The sequence below is a fragment of the Gymnoscopelus braueri genome (assembly GCF_963280865.1).
Source record: "Gymnoscopelus braueri genome assembly, chromosome: 8".
NCBI lineage: Eukaryota > Metazoa > Chordata > Actinopteri > Myctophiformes > Myctophidae > Gymnoscopelus > Gymnoscopelus braueri.
Genome location: NC_137609.1, coordinates 23,014,943 through 23,032,680, shown reverse-complemented (window position 1 = coordinate 23,032,680; position 17,738 = coordinate 23,014,943). Strand labels below are relative to the sequence as shown.

Below are 17,738 nucleotides of genomic sequence, written 5' to 3'. Positions count from 1 at the left end.
ACATCGCTGTGTTGTGTGAAAAACACAGTCATGTAATGTTAATGCATGCTAAATATGTTTGTGGGAATTGGGAAGTCTGAGAAAAGATAGATGTCATTATGTTGCAAACACCCCTGAATGGTGAATGTATGAGTAAGGGGGTCTATCTTTCAACACACCTCTCTAGTGGTACTGTTTCTACGGTACTGTCCTCAAACATGTTCATCTTCCTAAGTACTAAGAGATCAGTTTCACGTTTTAACCAAATTATGCTGTAATCATCATACATGCTGCATCCATGGCTACATGATCTGGAATTCTGGATAATCTAACACATTGGTTCTCAAAGTGGGCTCCGGGGACCCCCAGGGGTCCTTGGGAGGGTTCCAGGGGGTCCCCAGCAAAATGTGTTAATATAACGTCATATGTTTTAACCACTTTAACCACATTTTATACTTTGGCTATTAAAAAATAGCAGATATACAAGCTTAAAGCACGTCACTTTGTGCAGCGCTACGAGCTTGTAGATCTGCTCATTTTGTTCTATGGGGTCCCTGGCACAAAATCTTTTCAGATGGGGGTCCGCAGCCAAATACATATCAATTTGGGGGTCCTTGGCACGAAAATGTTTGAGAAGCACTGACAGTACTGTGTTTCTTGGAGTATACTGTCCTCTTCTGGCTGGGGCCAATAATGCATGGTTTCCCATAATGCTGCTGCCGCATCGGTCCGGAAGTGAGACCTTTATTGACAATATGGCTACTGGAGGTGCTAGACTGGAGACATTTGTGATTTGACAGCCCCCATTCGCAGCAAATAAACCCCTTCATCTCATGTGTCGCGTAGATGCATTTGAATGAAGGGACTCGCGAACCTACGGAATGGTGTCACTGAGCCCAGGATCTGTCTGAAACGTGAAACTCGTCATGTCGTTTTTCAAGAGGAAAGGTGAGGAAGCTCTTCGCTAGGGTGTAACTACCACCAGCGTTTTGCTAGCGGTGACGTTATGGTTAAACAGTCAGCTGAGGGGATGAGGAATGTTTCAATGGATGGTGGTGCTTTAATATAGATGTTCAACCACTAGATAGAAGCACTCACCATAGAGTCGCACTCCTTTAACTCTAATGTATTCCTCTGCTGCGGCGTTAATGTTGGTGCTAGCAAGATTAGCCTAGCAGTGCTTTGCTCCCATGACCAGTGGTGGGGAAAAGTATCAATTTTGCAATGTAGAAATACTCTGTTACAAGTAAAAGGCCGGAATTTAACAATTACTTGAGTAAAAGTACAAAAGTATTGGTATCAAAATGTACTTGTAGTACCAAAAGTAGCGAGTACTCATTCTGCAGAATGTCCCATTTCACAAGTTTTCAAATGTATACAAATCTTTTGAAAATAGCAGATCTACAAGCTCACAATGCCACGCATTGTGAGCTTGTAGATATGATAATTGTAGTGGAGTATAAGTATAATATTTGCCTTTGAGATGTAGTGGAGTAGAAGTAAAAGTACTTAAAATTGGAAATACTCCAGTAAAGTAAAAAAATACCTCAAAATTGTACTATACAGTACTTGAGTAAATGTACTTGTTACACCACTGCCCATGACTTCGCTACCGCTAAGTCATTAATTACAGCCACATACAAACTTAATTTGATTATTTCCATTTGACAATTCGTCTTGATTTGTGTGTAGCTGTGTACCAGTAATAATATATATATATACATCTAGAAATAAAAATGCCAACCCAACGCTGAGATTTGTAATGTCATCAAGCGATTGATTGATTGAATACTTTATTAGCCGTTTGCAAAAAAAAGTACAGTGCAATACAAGGTCAGCTAAGAGGATTTAAACCCCAAGAAAGCCTATGGCTTGTTTCCATTGGGGTCCTTTCCTTTGTACTCAATTCATAGAGAAAAGTTAGGATTCATTATACAGCCATGATAGATTGACTGGGAGTACAAATAAGTTTGAACATTTGAACTCTTCCCTGGAGTCTTAAGTTGTCCTGAAGGGAATAAAATCTCTTCTCATTCAGTACTTATTCAAAGCACTGCTTAGAGAGACTGAGAGGAAGTAGAATTTCACAGACTGGCAACAGGGCTTGCAGTACTAAGAAGTAACTCACTCACAAGCCACTACATAACAGAAAAAAAACAAGCAAACATGCTGTTATGAGATCTTAATTGGTCAACTTAAAAGTGTAACCATCATTGTTTTTATCAGTCAAAACATTGCTAATTACATTACAAGTGACTTTGAATTTAAGCAATGTTTTGGATTTTCCTACTGATTTGATAAAGTCTAAGCACATTCAGCTGCTTAACATGAAAGGTGACATAGTTGGATGTGTACTAATTTATCAACTTTTGATGTTAGTATACAGTTAAATTGTATTGAACAATATGTGCGTGCTTTGTACATGGATTATTGGAATGGGAATGTTCCACATTCAATTTCTGTTCATAATATGTCTTTCAATGACAGAGTTTGGGTGTGTGACATGACATACAGCTTTAAGAGGCCGGTGTACACACTGTCATTAATATTCATTGTAGTTCTTTGACTAAAGCTGTCATGTTGTCTATCCAACAGAGGCTCTGTGAATGTCATGTTGACCGTTTGATGGGGATAAATCCAAAATATTAATCAAAACCGTGAGAAAAAATACACCAGATACCACAGACTTTTATACTCAGACTTTTTTAAGCATGGGCTGCTATACTGTATGTTTTGTACAAAACTTCAGGACTTACACACTTTTTAACATCACAGTCTTATTAACTAGTCTTTTTCCATGTAGATCCATTCATTCACTGACAGGCAACAGTCTCTTAAATAGCATGTTGTGTTATGTCATGTACCACAGTGCATTGTTTTGGCTATTATATAATGACACATTTGGCTTGGAAATGATACTTTGACCTAATCATTCTTTGCCGTAATAGCATAATCCAGACTTCCAGAGGTATGAGTGGTAGTTCAGTCTAATGAAAGGTAGTTAGGTGCCAATGCCAGTAGGTATTCTACTCTACTTTAGGCAACAGGCTCCATTTGCTATAGATTATCACTTGCCAAATAATTTGAAGGAGCATTCAATGAATTTGTTCCAGACACTGTATTTGCATAGATATTTAGAAGCAAGTCAAAGCTTTATTGCCAAACTAAGCTGTTAGAGTCAGCCTCAAGGAATTATTTCAATGTCATTCCCATTAATTCAACACTTGGACCAAACTCATAAGTCTTCCAGAGGACTCGCTCTAAATACCACAGTTCAGCACTCCGTCCTGCTCGGTCCAGTCACACACCACGCCAGAGCCCCAGGCGCGTCACCTTATTTTGATTATGAAGTGTTAGGGCTGGGCAATTATCAATATTATGTTGGCATTGTGATATGAGAATAGATAGTCTGGGATTTTGGATATTGTATTTGTAATATCGTGGTCTTGTCTTTTCCTGGTTTCAATCAATTAAGCCCTATTTTATGCTTTTAAAGAATTTCGTGATGGAATGGTTGTAAGCTTTTAGATAGAAAAAAGAAAATTAATATTATCACAATACTATACAATATTATCATCGCAATATTGATATTGAGGTATTTGGTCAAAAATATATATTTGATTTTGTCCATATCGCCCAGCCCTATGATGTGTATACATGCCATGGCAGCAAGAAAGTAGGTCTAAACTGTAATTATTATGTAAGTGGATATCTTCATGATTCTTCAAGGGACACCCTGTCACTCCTTAACCTCATTGACCTATTTTACCTCATCCCAGGCACAATATGCCGTTCACTGATCTCCCCTATATTGTTAATGAAAAGCATCCAGTTACTAAGCTACTTTTTTGTATCTCTTCCACAGCAAAAAGCAAAGAACCCGAGAGACAGACTGATGTTAAAGTCAATAAAGGTGGGTAAACAATGTCTTAATTGTGTCGTTGCTAAGCGCTGATATTAGCCGATCTACAAGCTCATGACACATTGAAGCGCGACACATTGTGATCTTGTTGTAGATCTGCTGTTTTTGATACATGACAGACACCTGCACGCAACTAAGTATACATCAGTCAGAGCAGCAAATGTTATTTGCTGCTGTGTGTGTTCTTAATGAGAACTGTTCTTTACATTAGTCAGTGATTTCTAGGCACAAGACGTAGACTGAAAGGGATGTTGAGTGTAGCTCATTCACATGTTGCTGCTCAGATAGTCATGTGGTTTTAAATGTGACCTCCAGCTATTAAGTGAAACACACAAACACTGAGCACTCTGTCTTTTCTAGCCCTTCCTACACCTCTAATTTCTGTCCACTAACTGGTACTGCTTTCATAGGGAAACAATCTTCAGTCAAAAGGCCTTTACACATCAGCCACTTATACACACACACACACACACACACACACACACACACACACACACACACACACACACACACACACACACACACACACACACACACACACACACACACACACACACACACACATATACAATGGCTGCGGGTACATGGACAGTTTCATTCGGAATGAATACACTTCTATTCGGAATGAATGAATGGATGAATTCATTCAGAATAGAAATGCTCATGTAAACACCTCAATTGGAATAGAATATTCCATTCCAGTCTGACCCGAATGAATTTTCATTCGGGTTAGGAGGGGTGGTATAGACCGTTTGAATCGGGATATACCAATCGGAATTGACCATGTAAACACTTTATTCCGAACGCTCCTCTCTGTTTGGAATACATGCATTCCTTTGCGCATGTCCGTGCTTATAGTGCTGTCAGAATTGTCCAAAAATGACCTATCAATCTAATTCGGCCACGGTCGCTCCTGCGGGATAAAATGAATGATTCTATTCTATAGCGTCATTTAATAAGCCATGGTTAAGCCCAGACTTGTCCAGGAGAACGGACGCTCCAAGGATTGCTGGCCTAGGCTACACTTATATGGATCTTTTTCTTAACGGGTATTTTAGTCCTCAGTTTTTAAAAAGAATCCCTGGCCACATGACAAAGATTATTTTTTTAAATCCCTGTCCACACGTAAACGAAGAAAACGCATTGATCAGCTGCAAGTTTCAATTTTAAATCAGATTTTACATTTATTTTATATATGAGGGGCCAAATACGTATACATTTTTAATCACATGTTAAGGCCCAATACTGCAATAGCTGCATTGTTTTAATAGCATACGTGAACAAAAAAAAAGAAAACTACATTATTAGGGCGCAGCTGCAGCGAAAACAGATGAGTTTTACTTAATCAATTCATTACATGGGCAGCCGGAACGGTCGTCCCAAAACACTACGCCCCACGCACCTTTTGAGCGGGCCATCCACGGCCGCTCCATGGTCGCTGGATTTTGACCCGGGGCGATTGTGTTTTAGGGCGACAGACTCCGCATTCTCCGTGTGCGCACCGCGCGCTACTCGGCGCAGAAAGAGGGTTTTCGTCACAGTGAATGAGTTACAGCATGTTTCAAAGCTTTTTCATAATAATACAAGAAAAACGTGACACTCGGCATAATGAGTAGCTTATACTTTCTACTTAAGTATATTTTGATGCCAATACTTTTGTACTTTTGCCATAAATGAGCGTGCCTTGTTTCATAGACTGTAGTGTTGCTCTCTCTCTCTCTCCATTTATTATTATAATGACTATGAGCGGTCCGGTGTTTATGTATTATTATTTATTATTATAATGACCATGTGCGAATACGCGATGACGTCATCGTACCTACATGAGAACTGTGACAAATAGTATAGGCTAGCCTACGTTTTACCGTGTCTGGTACCAATACAAAAAAATAAACTGGTCTGAACTTGTAGATCTGCTACTTTTGCATTAAAACGGCGATAACAAAGGAACACAGGCTTGTACCGCATACAACGCTGCCTGGCCAGGAGTCGGTGCGTTGCTTACCGACCTGTCTACGACCGACAGACCTCCGCCGCGGAGGCACAAGGGGGCTATTCATTGCCTCCTCCCATGCCCACCAGGGGAAGCTCTGCTCCGGGTAGTTGCCCCTGGTCCATGCCCGGGCGTAGGCGGGAACCACTTTGCGCATGTCAAAAGTTATATTCCGAATGAATGCTTTGGTCATGTAAACGAGGAATAATTTTATTCAGGTCCCATGTAAACAGGTGAGTGGATCAGATTCCTCTATTCGGAATGAGTTCATTCGGAATGAATTCATTCTGAATGAATACATGATGGTCCATGTACCCGCAGCCTATGTGTACTGTATGTATGTAGTCTAATTGGTCTTTCTGCGCCCCCCCCCCCCCCCAACTCCAGGACTAATCAGCCCTCACTCCCCATCGCTAGGACAGAGGAACCATCATGCCACCCAGGAGGCTGCGGGGCCCAGCCACGTGGCTATCAATGCCATCTCTGCCAATATGGACTCCTTTGCCCGCGGACGCACAGCAATCCTCAAGAAGCAGCCGAGTCACATGGAGGCTGCACACTTCGGTGACCTTGGTATGGAGCCCGAGCCACTGTTCATTATTGTTGACGTCTGATTGGCCAGCTTTTAGGATGCATCACAGCTATGTCAGGGGATCAAGTGACCACTGAAATTGCTTCCACGACCAACTGGCATAATGTCATTAGCATCCTGCTAACGCTGACACATGCGTGTTAATCCTATCATGTATGAAACACTTGAACTGCTTCATGCATCAGTTAGCCTTTTGATTCGCACTCCCTTCCGTGTCATCTGGGTAAGAAAAAACTACTGAAATGTTTTGAAATTACCATATGTTATCTCGGCACCTTGAGGTGTGGCAGTGGCTATGTGACACTGCCCTTGTATTTAATGGCAGTGGCGGCAGGACCTGTCAGGGCAGGTCCTTCAGACAAAGGCCTGGATGACTCACACAGGAAACCTGTGCTGCAGCTATGCTGTGAGGCTGGCTGGGAATACTGAATGATATACTACAGTTGACTCCAGTTCTTTGAGCGTGCGTGCACTCCGTGCAGAGGCTTTCATCTTGGGAAGAGAACAGGAGGGAAAGATAAGTCAGCAGTTGGGGGCAGGGAGGGTGAGTTGCAGTGCCAGTTAAGTCACCTCTGGCAGAGTGCCCACTCACTAGCTGATACCACAGCCAACAGTGATGAATGCATTCTCTCATTGGTAGCTTGTGTTTTGACACTGCAAGTCACCCCTCTGTTAGATACTGTGCTGTTGGATTAGAAAATATGTTTGGTCAGTCAGTGCGCTGGCTATACCTCCAGGCACCCCACATGGCATGGTTCTTAAAATGTCTTGCTTTGTGTTTATGCCAAATGGTCCATGAAATTGCATAGTCCAAAGCCTCCTTTTAAGCATTTTTGAAAATGATACCACATTAGGTTATATATATATGCTATTCTTCTGCTTACACATACGTCATGTCCTAGTATGAGTGAATAGGGGAAGGGGATCAACGTCACGTGATGCCTTTGTTTAGCCCCAAAAACTCAGCTGTCCCGAAATCGGGCCAAACAAAGGTGCTTCTTGGTCAAAAACCCGGATGTGTGTCTCAAAGAATGCAAATCTTTGTTCATCTATGGTTAAAATATTCAATGGATGTCTCTGTGTGCTCCCATCTGCAATCACTAATTCCTATTTCTAAGCATTTGTTTTAATTAGTGTTAATTGGAAATAATAAATGAAAGCTTGTGTGGTGATGAGCCCTTACATTTCATGCTTTAGCAAAAATCTAGCTTAGGTTTTCCGGGTTTTTAAGCCTTAACAGTAGACCAATTTCTTAATGTTTGTTTGTTTTATAATAGAGATTAAATACATTATTGTGTATCTTTATTATACAAATGGTCTAATCCAATGTAGAGAAAGAAAATCTGATTGCAATTGTTATTGAGTTTGTTAGAGTGTTAGGCTTTGTCACACGACTGTGTCGAATAGCCGATCTACAAGCTTACAAGGCCCTTGTAGATTGGCTATTTCTTTGTATAAAACCGAGCTAAAACGAAGCTTGCATGACTGTCATTGCATAAACAAATATGTCTGCCAGTGCCAATATCCAAGTTGCAGCCTGTGCGTCCTGTGTAGTATTAGGGGTGGAGCAGAAATCACGGTTCGATGACGGCGCTACAGTTATGATTGGAGTATGGTTACAGTACGTCAATCAAGTGATGATCAGTGATCAGATTTGGAGAAAGACAGTTTAAGTGATCTAACTCATGTTGAATGTGTTAAGAAACAAATAAATGTATTTCCTTTACAGGGTTTGTAAGGTATTTTAAAGGTTCATAGCTGTAAATGAGAGAGCGTTTTGACGAGTATCTAGTCTAACATTTATTTTGTCATAGTTGACCTGACCACTTACATTTTCTAAAATCTTTCTTGTGTGTGTCTTTACATTGTCCAGGACGATCCAGTGTGAACTACCTAACCCAGGACACCCGCTCTCGGCTATCAAAGACGGTGGACCAGATTCTTCGGGACGTCGTCGCGGTGCCCTACTACGTCCAGTTCATGGAGATGCAAGGTGCTGACCACCTGGTGCGCTTTTGGCTGGAGGCCGAGAGCTTCCGCTCCACCAGTTGGTCACGGGTCCGAGCACACAGCCTCAACACGGTGAAACAAAGCTCACTGGCTGAGCCTGTCCCTACATCACTAGATGGACTAGAGCACCCGGAGGTTGTCGACAGACAACTCACTCCTAGCTCTCAGGAGGGCAGGGGTGAAATGCCCGCAGCCCCTCTAATGCACCGAGACTCTTTCAGCACAGAGGCAGGCCAGAGACCTGGCACGCCCAAAACAGAGACCCCAAGCAGGCAGGCCTCTTCCAGGCCAGGAACCCCCTTCAAACTACAGGCAGACAATGCCCTGAAAGAACTCTCCGATAAACTCATGAAGAGTAAGTTGCCTTGAGGGAGCTGTTTTTTTATTTGCCATTCAGTGATTGTGTAATTAAGGAAGTCAGTCGGACCCAAACAAATCGAATCATGGTGATCTCGGCATCCACATGGGAATGGCGTGGCTCCAATATGGATCTCGGACTGACATCTATGATGTACCAAATGACTCCAAATTTTGGAAAGGTTTCAGCCCATTGATTTCCATTATAAAATTAAAGTTATACATTTCAAGTATAAAGCATAATTATGTGTCGCTGATCGGTCCAGCGGTTTGCAAGATTAGCTTCGGACACACAAATAGACAGACAGACCCTCTTCTAGACAGCTAGAGCCAGTCTGTAGAAAAGACTTGCCATATGCATATGTACAGTAAGTGAATGAAATGATTCTTCTCTTGACTGTACACTGCACCTTGTACAGAGATCTACGCTAGGAATTAAATGCTTAGTCTTCTTTCACACAACTGACACTTATAGTATGGTCTCGCAGGATCACAGGAATACAGTAGCCCCTTGTCTTTCTGTGTTTCAGGTATAGAGAGAGATGCAGTGGATATCTTCACCAAGTATGTCTCTCCAGATGCTGCTAGGCCCATCCCTATTACTGAACAAACCAGAAACGACATAGTTGGTAAATATTGATTGACACACTGTTCACATGGTTCATTTGATTGTTCATCAAATTAATATTTATCTCTGCTGACAGCCGTATTGACCAGCTGTCCCATGAAAAAATACAGCAAAGACCAGCTGAATTAATGCTGTCTTGTTTTGCAAATTTAAGCAAGGACAATAGATAATGGACATGTATGCAGATGCTACAAATAATTTTATTTTGGTCAGAGCTTTCTCTGATACAGTGGCATGAATACAATTGACAATGCTCTATTTTAATTGATTGTGTCTCCTCTGTGCAGCTAAGATATGTGGAGAGGATGGACTGGTGGACCCAAACTGCTTTGTCATTGCACAGTCAGTAGTTGTCATCATCCTGGAACAACAGTGAGTTTCTGTCTACCCATTTTCTAAAGGAGTTAATGTTCTGAAAGGCATGGTCTCCTACTGTAACTGTGTGTGTTTTGACACCCAGTATTAAAGTATAACTTGTTGCTTTGTCATCTTGGCCACCATGGTCATCTATGAGATTTCTTTGTTCTCAATTCCCCAGGCACTTTAGTGAATTCCTGCGGAGCCACCATTTCTGTAAATACCAGATTGAAGTCCTAACCAGTGGCTCTGTGTTCCTGGCAGACATCTTGTTTTGCGAGTCGGCTCTCTTCTACTTCTCAGAGGTGAGCGTCTCGCCTGTGTTTGCCGAACGAAGACTGTGTTTTCACAATGAGCCATCACAGCATTACATTCATACATACACATAAAATAGATTGATCAAATTGGTAGAATAATTAATGTGCCTCTGAAAAAGGGCAAGCATGCTCAGCCAACCTTTTCAGTATAAAAGAGGTTTAACTACGTATCTGTTGCGTTTTACACACAGTACATGGAGAAAGAGGAAGCAGTGAATGTACTCCAGTTTTGGCTGGCAGCAGACAACTTCCAGGACCAGTTAGCAGCTAAGAAGGGCCAGTACGATGGCCAGGAGGCTCAGAATGACGCCATGATCCTCTACGACAAGTAGGACATTTCTTTCATTTATCATTACGGTTTTTAAGTAATTTGTTTTTTACATATGCCTTTTTATGCGCTTGTTCATCTACTGTAAATGTACAGTAGCCACATGAGTTCAACATTGAACACACACACACACACACACACACACACACACTAGGGCATTCACAGAATAGTCGAATATTCAAATATTCGAATATCAAACCGACTATTCGACTATCAAACCACTATTCGACTATTCGAAGAAAAAAAAAAAAGCATTTTTTTTTTTTTTAAGATTTTTTTTTTTAGTGGCTTTTCTAGAGCAGACATGCAGCTGTGAGCTCTGGTGTGACGTCAACTCGCATTCCTTGAGTCGAGTCATCAATGCAATTGAAAAAAAAAAAAAAAAAAAAATTTATAATCAAATCGAATAATCGAATATTCGAATACTTTTGGGTCGAATAATTCGAATACCATAAATCACTATTCGTTAATGCCCTAACACACACACACACACACACACACACACACACACACACACACACACACACACACACACACACACACACACACACACACACACACACACACACACACACACACACTTCTTCAGAGAAGTCAGTGCAGGGTCATGCTCGGTACAGTACCCCTGCAGGTTTGGGATTCAAGGGTACCATAGAGGTAATTAGTTCAGAACAGTGGGTTGCGTCGTTGCTGGTGCTGTACAGAGTGACAGTTCAAAAGAATAAAGGTCCACACAACAGCATTGCTACTAAGTGTTTAGTTTACTTTAAAACACAGAAAATATTACATGGTAAAACGCTTCTGCCACAGATTGGCCTTCATCAGGTGGCCAACTGTTGCCATGTAATAACAAGTCCCATCTGCAACGTGGCCAGGAGGTTTTTGGCCACAGCACACAAATACCACACTACTCCAAGGGAAAAGGGAGAGGGGTGATCTATTTAAATAGTTTTTAGAAAAAATGCTGCTAATCGTCCCAAAGTGACTGCAAAAGATTGCTGCTATTTGTTTCAAAAAGCTTTATACCCTGTATATTTAACATGAATATAACGATGCAATGTGACATAGCTCTGTTTAACACAATGCTGTACCCCCTCCAACTGTATATACTTACCCAATGTTCTTAAACTGTTTTTATTATATTTTGACACTTGCTTTGGCATGTAAACAGATGTTTTCTCATGCCAATAAAGCTCCTTTGAATTGAAATTTTGAATTGAAATTTTAAAGAATTATCAGAACAAACGATCACAGTCAAGTGTGGGTTAAACCCAGACACATACTATATCAACATAACTCACCAAATGAGCACCATGACACAACACTACACATAAAGTCCCACAACATAAACCCATTTCGCTGCCTCATACTCAAATAACAAAATAATAACACAATAAACACAATAATAGAACTTCCTGTGCCGTGGGGCATACTGGGAAATGCATTTCCCCCTTCTGACTACCTGGGAAGCAACGATATTAATATTAATTACAAGGGAGGGAAATGGCCAGGATATTGCATGACACAATCAAGATTGCATCACAAAATAAGCTTGCAGCTTACAAAAAGAAACCAAAAATACACAGGGAAGGCATACTGGCACATTTTAACTATAATGGGTGGTCTATAGTAGTAATGTCAACTCCATACAAGACAGAAGAAGTACCAAAATCGTGGCACTGCATCTTTAAAACCTTCAAGTCCCTGCAAGGTGATTTTCATAGACTAACAGGAAGTCTGTCTCCAGATTTATGAACATGGTATGTTCAAAGTTATTCTCTGTTCTCTCCAGATATTTTTCACTCCAGGCCACCAACCCTCTAGGCTTTGGTGACTCGGTGCGGATGGAGATCGAGTCTAGTATCTGCCGAGAGGGAGGGCCCCTCCCTGACTGTTTCACCACTCCACTCAGACAGGCTTGGACCACCATGGAGACGGTCAGATCACTTTACAAACCTGATTCATTAAAAATAGAGATATAAATAGCTCAAAGGGTACCACCACGGCAAGTGGTTTTGAAGTGAATATGAACTATTCTTATTAATGTTTAAAGTCGAGATAATAAAGACTCAAAGAAATGCCAATAAATGTGTTGAATATGAACCTAGATCCTATTTAGTGATGTCATGAAGACGGGCTAAAATGGATGATAGAAAACCATGATAGAAAACCATTGATTTACACTCATTATATGAGTTCTTTTTACTTGCAAACATCACACTATAGTATTGCAATAAATTCAGAATCAGAAAATTCCATACCATCTTTAAGCTTTGGTGACACAAAGTCTAAAGTGGTATTCACCTTTCAAATATAGTTTTTCTGACAAACTTAAAGGAAGATATTTTAGAAGACGTTTTAGATTCCAGTTGTTTTGGTTCACTGTTCTGTGTTCCAAAATCTTTCTGTTATAACTATTCCTTTGACCCTTCACATACAGTTTACGTATGTTACAAATCACCCAACAGTTGGGTTGTCGCCCCCAAAGCCAAAAACGATGCAACTTACTCAACTAATATCACGCCACATAGAAAATACACTGAAGGCATTTTTTCTAACAGAGTTCACCTCACTTTTGTTCTTCCAGGTCTTTATGCCTGGCTTTCTGTCCAGTAACCTTTACTACAAATACCTGAGTGACCTCATCCACTCGGTACGGGCGGATGAATTTGTGAACTCCAGTGCCCAGGGACAGACTCCGCCCATAGACGGTGACCGTAGTTCAATTTCCAGCGAGGGCACTCATGTTCAGGTAACCCCGCATTTGACCCTCATGTTCATCTGCTACTTGGAATGACATTTAGACCTATCCTTTCTTATTAGATGTCTTACAAATGTATTATGGTTGAAGTTGAAAGAGCTTGATCTTTGCTCTCGTATAATGTCAGTGGGTCTTTCAATAGTTCTTTACAAGATAACAAATCATGTCCCCTGCTACTACTCCTGCTAAACATCCAGTGTGTATTTTCCACAATACAGCAAAGTACCAAAAAAGCAGCAGTGAAGATCCTGACAAACTTTGATGAGGCAATAACACTGGACATTGCTAGTCTGGACCCTGAGTCTTTGTACCAGCGGCCATATGCTGGGTGAGTGTCATGACATCTGTCTTTCTCCTCCCCTGAGTCTTAGTATCAGCGGCCATATGCTGGGTGAATGCTGTCTGTCTCCTTCCTCCTTGATCGAGTGCTAAAACCTGTAAGTGAGTTCATAGGTTCCCTCGCCAGGTTTCATATATTTTTCGTTTGATGCAGAAAAATAACGTCTGTGGTTAATGTAAGCCTAAAAAAGTAGTTTTGTTCTACGACATAACTTACAGCCCTAAATATCGCAACTATGTATGAATTGAATTAATTGTTTGTGGTTCAAAAAAGGTGGTTTCTTTACATTGTGCCGTCTCCTGCCTGTTCAGAAGGATGACGTTTGGGAAGGTAGTTTCTTTACATTGTGCTGTCTCCTTTCTGCTCAGAAGGATGACGTTTGGGAAGGTAGTTTCTTTACATTGTGCTGTCTCCTTTCTGCTCAGAAGGATGACGTTTGGGAAGGTAGTTTCTTTACATTGTGCTGTCTCCTTTCTGCTCAGAAGGATGACGTTTGGGAAGGTAGTTTCTTTACATTGTGCTGTCTCCTTTCTGCTCAGAAGGATGACGTTTGGGAAGGTGAATGAGCTCGGACAGTTTATCAGGGAGGCTGAGCCAGAGCCGGATGTGAAGAAATCCAAAGGTATGATTTTACACACATTTGTTAAGTGTGTTCCCTTCCTTTTTCTTCCTGCCTGCCAGACACTCTTGTCTCATATTTCACTGTAGTTCCTCCACCCTTTACATGCTTCTTTTTCTCCCTCGGTTTTCAGTGTAGAATGTCACTATTCTCCATCCCTTTTGAATATAACGTAGTTTCCTTCCCCCTAAAAGCCCCTAGCAAGAAAACCTGATGAAATATGCAAGAGGCTCCTCCTCCAACAAACACCCGCTACTCGTAGATCTAAGGAAAAGATAGCAATATGAAAGCTATCTATTATTTATTACGTCTTGCAGCGCTGTCTCTGGGAATAAACAGGATACCTGGAATGGCATAGAAGATAAAATATTATACATTTTCTGTCTAGGTTTCATGGCTCAAATAGCCAAGTAGGCCATTGTCTCTCATGGATGTAGGAAACTGTATATGAAAACAGTCATATTATTGAAATTGTATATATCTAGGCAGAAAGCATGCTTGAGGCCTTAAGCATGCCCAGATTAACCCTCAATTTTATCATATCCTTATTCTTGTGAACTATGGCAGATTAGCCTCTTGCCAGAACAGTGCACTGGTTGTAGTCTTTATTTCTTATTTTCTTGTCTATTCCTTTTTTTTAACTCAGCCTGTCTCCTCTCCCATCCAGGTTCCATGTTCTCTCAAGCCATGAAGAAGTGGGTCCAAGGCAACACGGATGAGGTGCGAAAACAAAATGTACAATTTAGGCATTTAGCAGATGCTCTTAACCAGAGCAACTTACAATAAGCAAGGTAAAAATCAAATGCAGAGATCAAAATAATAATCTGTACATTGAAACTAAGGATACCAGGTAAACAATAAACCTAGCATCTGTCTAAATAACCTGCTATCTAAATTTTAACAACACAAAATGATTATAATTGGGTGGTTCAGAGGCCTAGGCACATACAGGTCCTCCCCCATTTATTATCATGCTGTTTTGTATACTAGGCCCAGGAGGAGATGGCTTGGAAGATCGCCAAGATGATCGTCAATGATGTCATCCACCAGTCAAACCATGACAGTCCTAGGAAGTCCACCAAGGTAAGAAAAAAAAAGTCATCCCTTTCCTCAGTATACAGAGCAAAATCCTCTGTCTTAATTCATACACACTGCGCAACCCACGTTAGTATGTTGTTCACCATACCGTAGTGTGTTAACAGCTGACTATCCAGCATTTCTGAACTTTTCCCTGTTTGTGTTCTTCCAGCTATGACCTCCCCCTTCCACCCCGTTGAACCTAAGGAATATCTGTCCCAGAGGCAGACCTCACACTGGCCAAGGACTGTACACAGCTCTTACCCTGCAATGTACTGCGTTACTCTAAAGAAAGAACAAGGCATTTTATCACCTCCTGTGTATGCGTGGGTATGTGTGAGACAGGGAGAGAGAAAAAGAGAGAGAGAGGAAGTGTGTGTGTGTGTGTATGTGTGTGTGTTTGCACTTGTACACATGCTTGAACGGACGGATGGGAAACTTCAAAGTTCCCCATCGATCCATTCTTCCAACTCCGTAATGCTATGAAGATGTGTGTGTGTGTGTGTGTGAACGCTGAGAAGTAAAGCAGAACAAAGCTGAGTAACATGGGACTTATCGAACAAAAGCCCAAGGAAGGACAGCCTCAAAACGGTGGAAAGACAAAGCTAGCTAAGGAGCATTTCAGGTGGCACTGCAGCTCTCTAACCATGCTCACAGAAAGGACCTCCATTAGGACTTATATAAGGACCTATCCTTTCTCCCTGCACCCAGTTGCACATCCTTCCCTTCCCATTCCTCTAGCTTGAACATCCATTCCTTTTTTCTTTTTTTTAATGAAACTCCACCGAGGGGGTCAGCCAAGTGAAGTGGATGTGATGGGGTTGATGATGACACACCAGTTTGAGGGCGTTGTATAGTTTTATAATGATGCACACGCTCTCCTCTCCTTACCTGGAATATTTTTGTCGATTTGGTCAGTTGTTTTTTTAACTTGACTGTGCCCCTCCTATTTATGTACTGTATAATGGCTAGAAATGTGATTGTGAAAACTGGAAGGGATTGGGAAGTGGTTCACCGCCACCTTCTAGCCAACCATCCGTAGCAGCCCAGTGGCACCTTGTTTAATATTTTACAGAGCGTAGAAGAAGAAATACTCCCAAATGAATTGAAATGCTCCAATTGCAATGGAAACTCCAGACTCCGTATTCTAAATGTTCTATGTATGTACAATTCTGGTTTACCCCGTATGCTAACATTCTTTTCTTTTTTTTTGGTGAGAATGTCAGCCTTTTTTTAATGTATTGCTGGAGCAAATCTCAATGATGACTGTTCCACTGCAAAGTGTAATCAGTAAATATATCTTTTTTAATTTTATTTCATTTTAACCTTACCCTGATGTGGAAAAGAACCAGAAAATACTTTTGGTACTATGTACCACTAATATGTTTTCTGACATGTATGTGTACCTAATCTATAATATATTTAAATTGTGTTTGATTTCAATACATATATTATGAAATATTTGTGTCTGTTTTCAGTTTTACATGGTTGAGGCTTTATTATAAGGAAAGATATTTCTGTGTGGTTATTATGGGTGGCTTACTACAAATGAGAAATGTTTAATATATATAAAGTGCTTTATTTATTTATTTATGAACCATGAAGGTGATTTTTAAAGTAAAAATGTGATTGATAAATGACAAACTTTGTCAGTATAGTTTGGGTAGACGAGTCATTTTTGACCAGATGGGGGCGATGTTGACCATGAATTGGTACGGGGGACGTTGGCTATCTCAAATCAATGGCTTAATGATGAGAGCACTTAGCAGAGAAGTAACCCTGAACATACAAATAAACTGCAGGTGTGTTTTTTCTCAAGACCTCGCAGTTATGGTGTATTATGTGTATTTACGCAGTGGTGTAAAGTAACTAAGCACATTTACTCAAATACTGTACTTGAGCACAATTTTGAGGTACTTTTACTTTACTGGAGTATTTCCAATTTTCAATACTTTTACTTCTACTCCATGTCAGAGGCAAATATTGTACTTTTTACTCTACAATTATCTGAAAACTTTAGTTACTAGCTACTTTGCAGATTGTGAGTATTACAAAACACACATTACCCACTTCACCCCATATATATTTCGGCCATTTGAAAATGCATTGTGAGCTTGTAGATCTGCAATTTTCAAAATATTTTCATACATTGTGAAACTTGTGAAACGGGATATTCTGCATAGTGAGTAGCCTACTTTCTACCTTGGTACTTTAAGTACATTTTAATTTAATACCAAAAAATGTTATACTTTTACTCGAGTACATTTTGGATTCCGCACTTTTACTTGTAACAGAGTATGTCTACATCGGGAGAGAGGAGAGGAGAGGAGACGCCCATCTCACTGTTTTGCGCGCAACGAGCCGCGCCAGTACAACATGGGACCAGTGAAGGCTTGCTGCTGGCAACACGATACGCACGGTTTCTAAAACAAAAGTCCACCCAGTGTGGTAGAAAGCA

At 40.8% G+C, this 17,738-nt stretch overlaps 1 protein-coding gene across 2 annotated transcripts; it reads left to right on the top strand.

Annotated features, from left to right (window-relative positions):
• The first annotated feature begins 733 nt into the window (after positions 1 to 733).
• On the top strand, positions 734 to 16,739 carry akap10 (A kinase (PRKA) anchor protein 10). 2 transcript variants are annotated; one of them, XM_080436394.1, is made up of 15 exons: positions 734 to 927; positions 3,845 to 3,892; positions 6,282 to 6,467; positions 8,360 to 8,851; positions 9,384 to 9,482; positions 9,769 to 9,853; positions 10,020 to 10,143; positions 10,347 to 10,483; positions 12,276 to 12,420; positions 13,071 to 13,235; positions 13,463 to 13,572; positions 14,127 to 14,206; positions 14,871 to 14,923; positions 15,194 to 15,286; positions 15,453 to 16,739. In XM_080436394.1, the coding sequence occupies exons 1-15, from the start codon at positions 906 to 908 to the stop codon at positions 15,456 to 15,458; spliced, it is 1,845 nt and encodes a 614-aa protein (XP_080292520.1). In that variant the 5' UTR covers positions 734 to 905; the 3' UTR covers positions 15,459 to 16,739. The 2 variants fall into 2 exon arrangements, with proteins under 2 accessions (XP_080292520.1, XP_080292519.1); XM_080436393.1 differs by having other exon boundaries at positions 14,124 to 14,206.
• Positions 16,740 to 17,738: the final 999 nt, after the last annotated feature.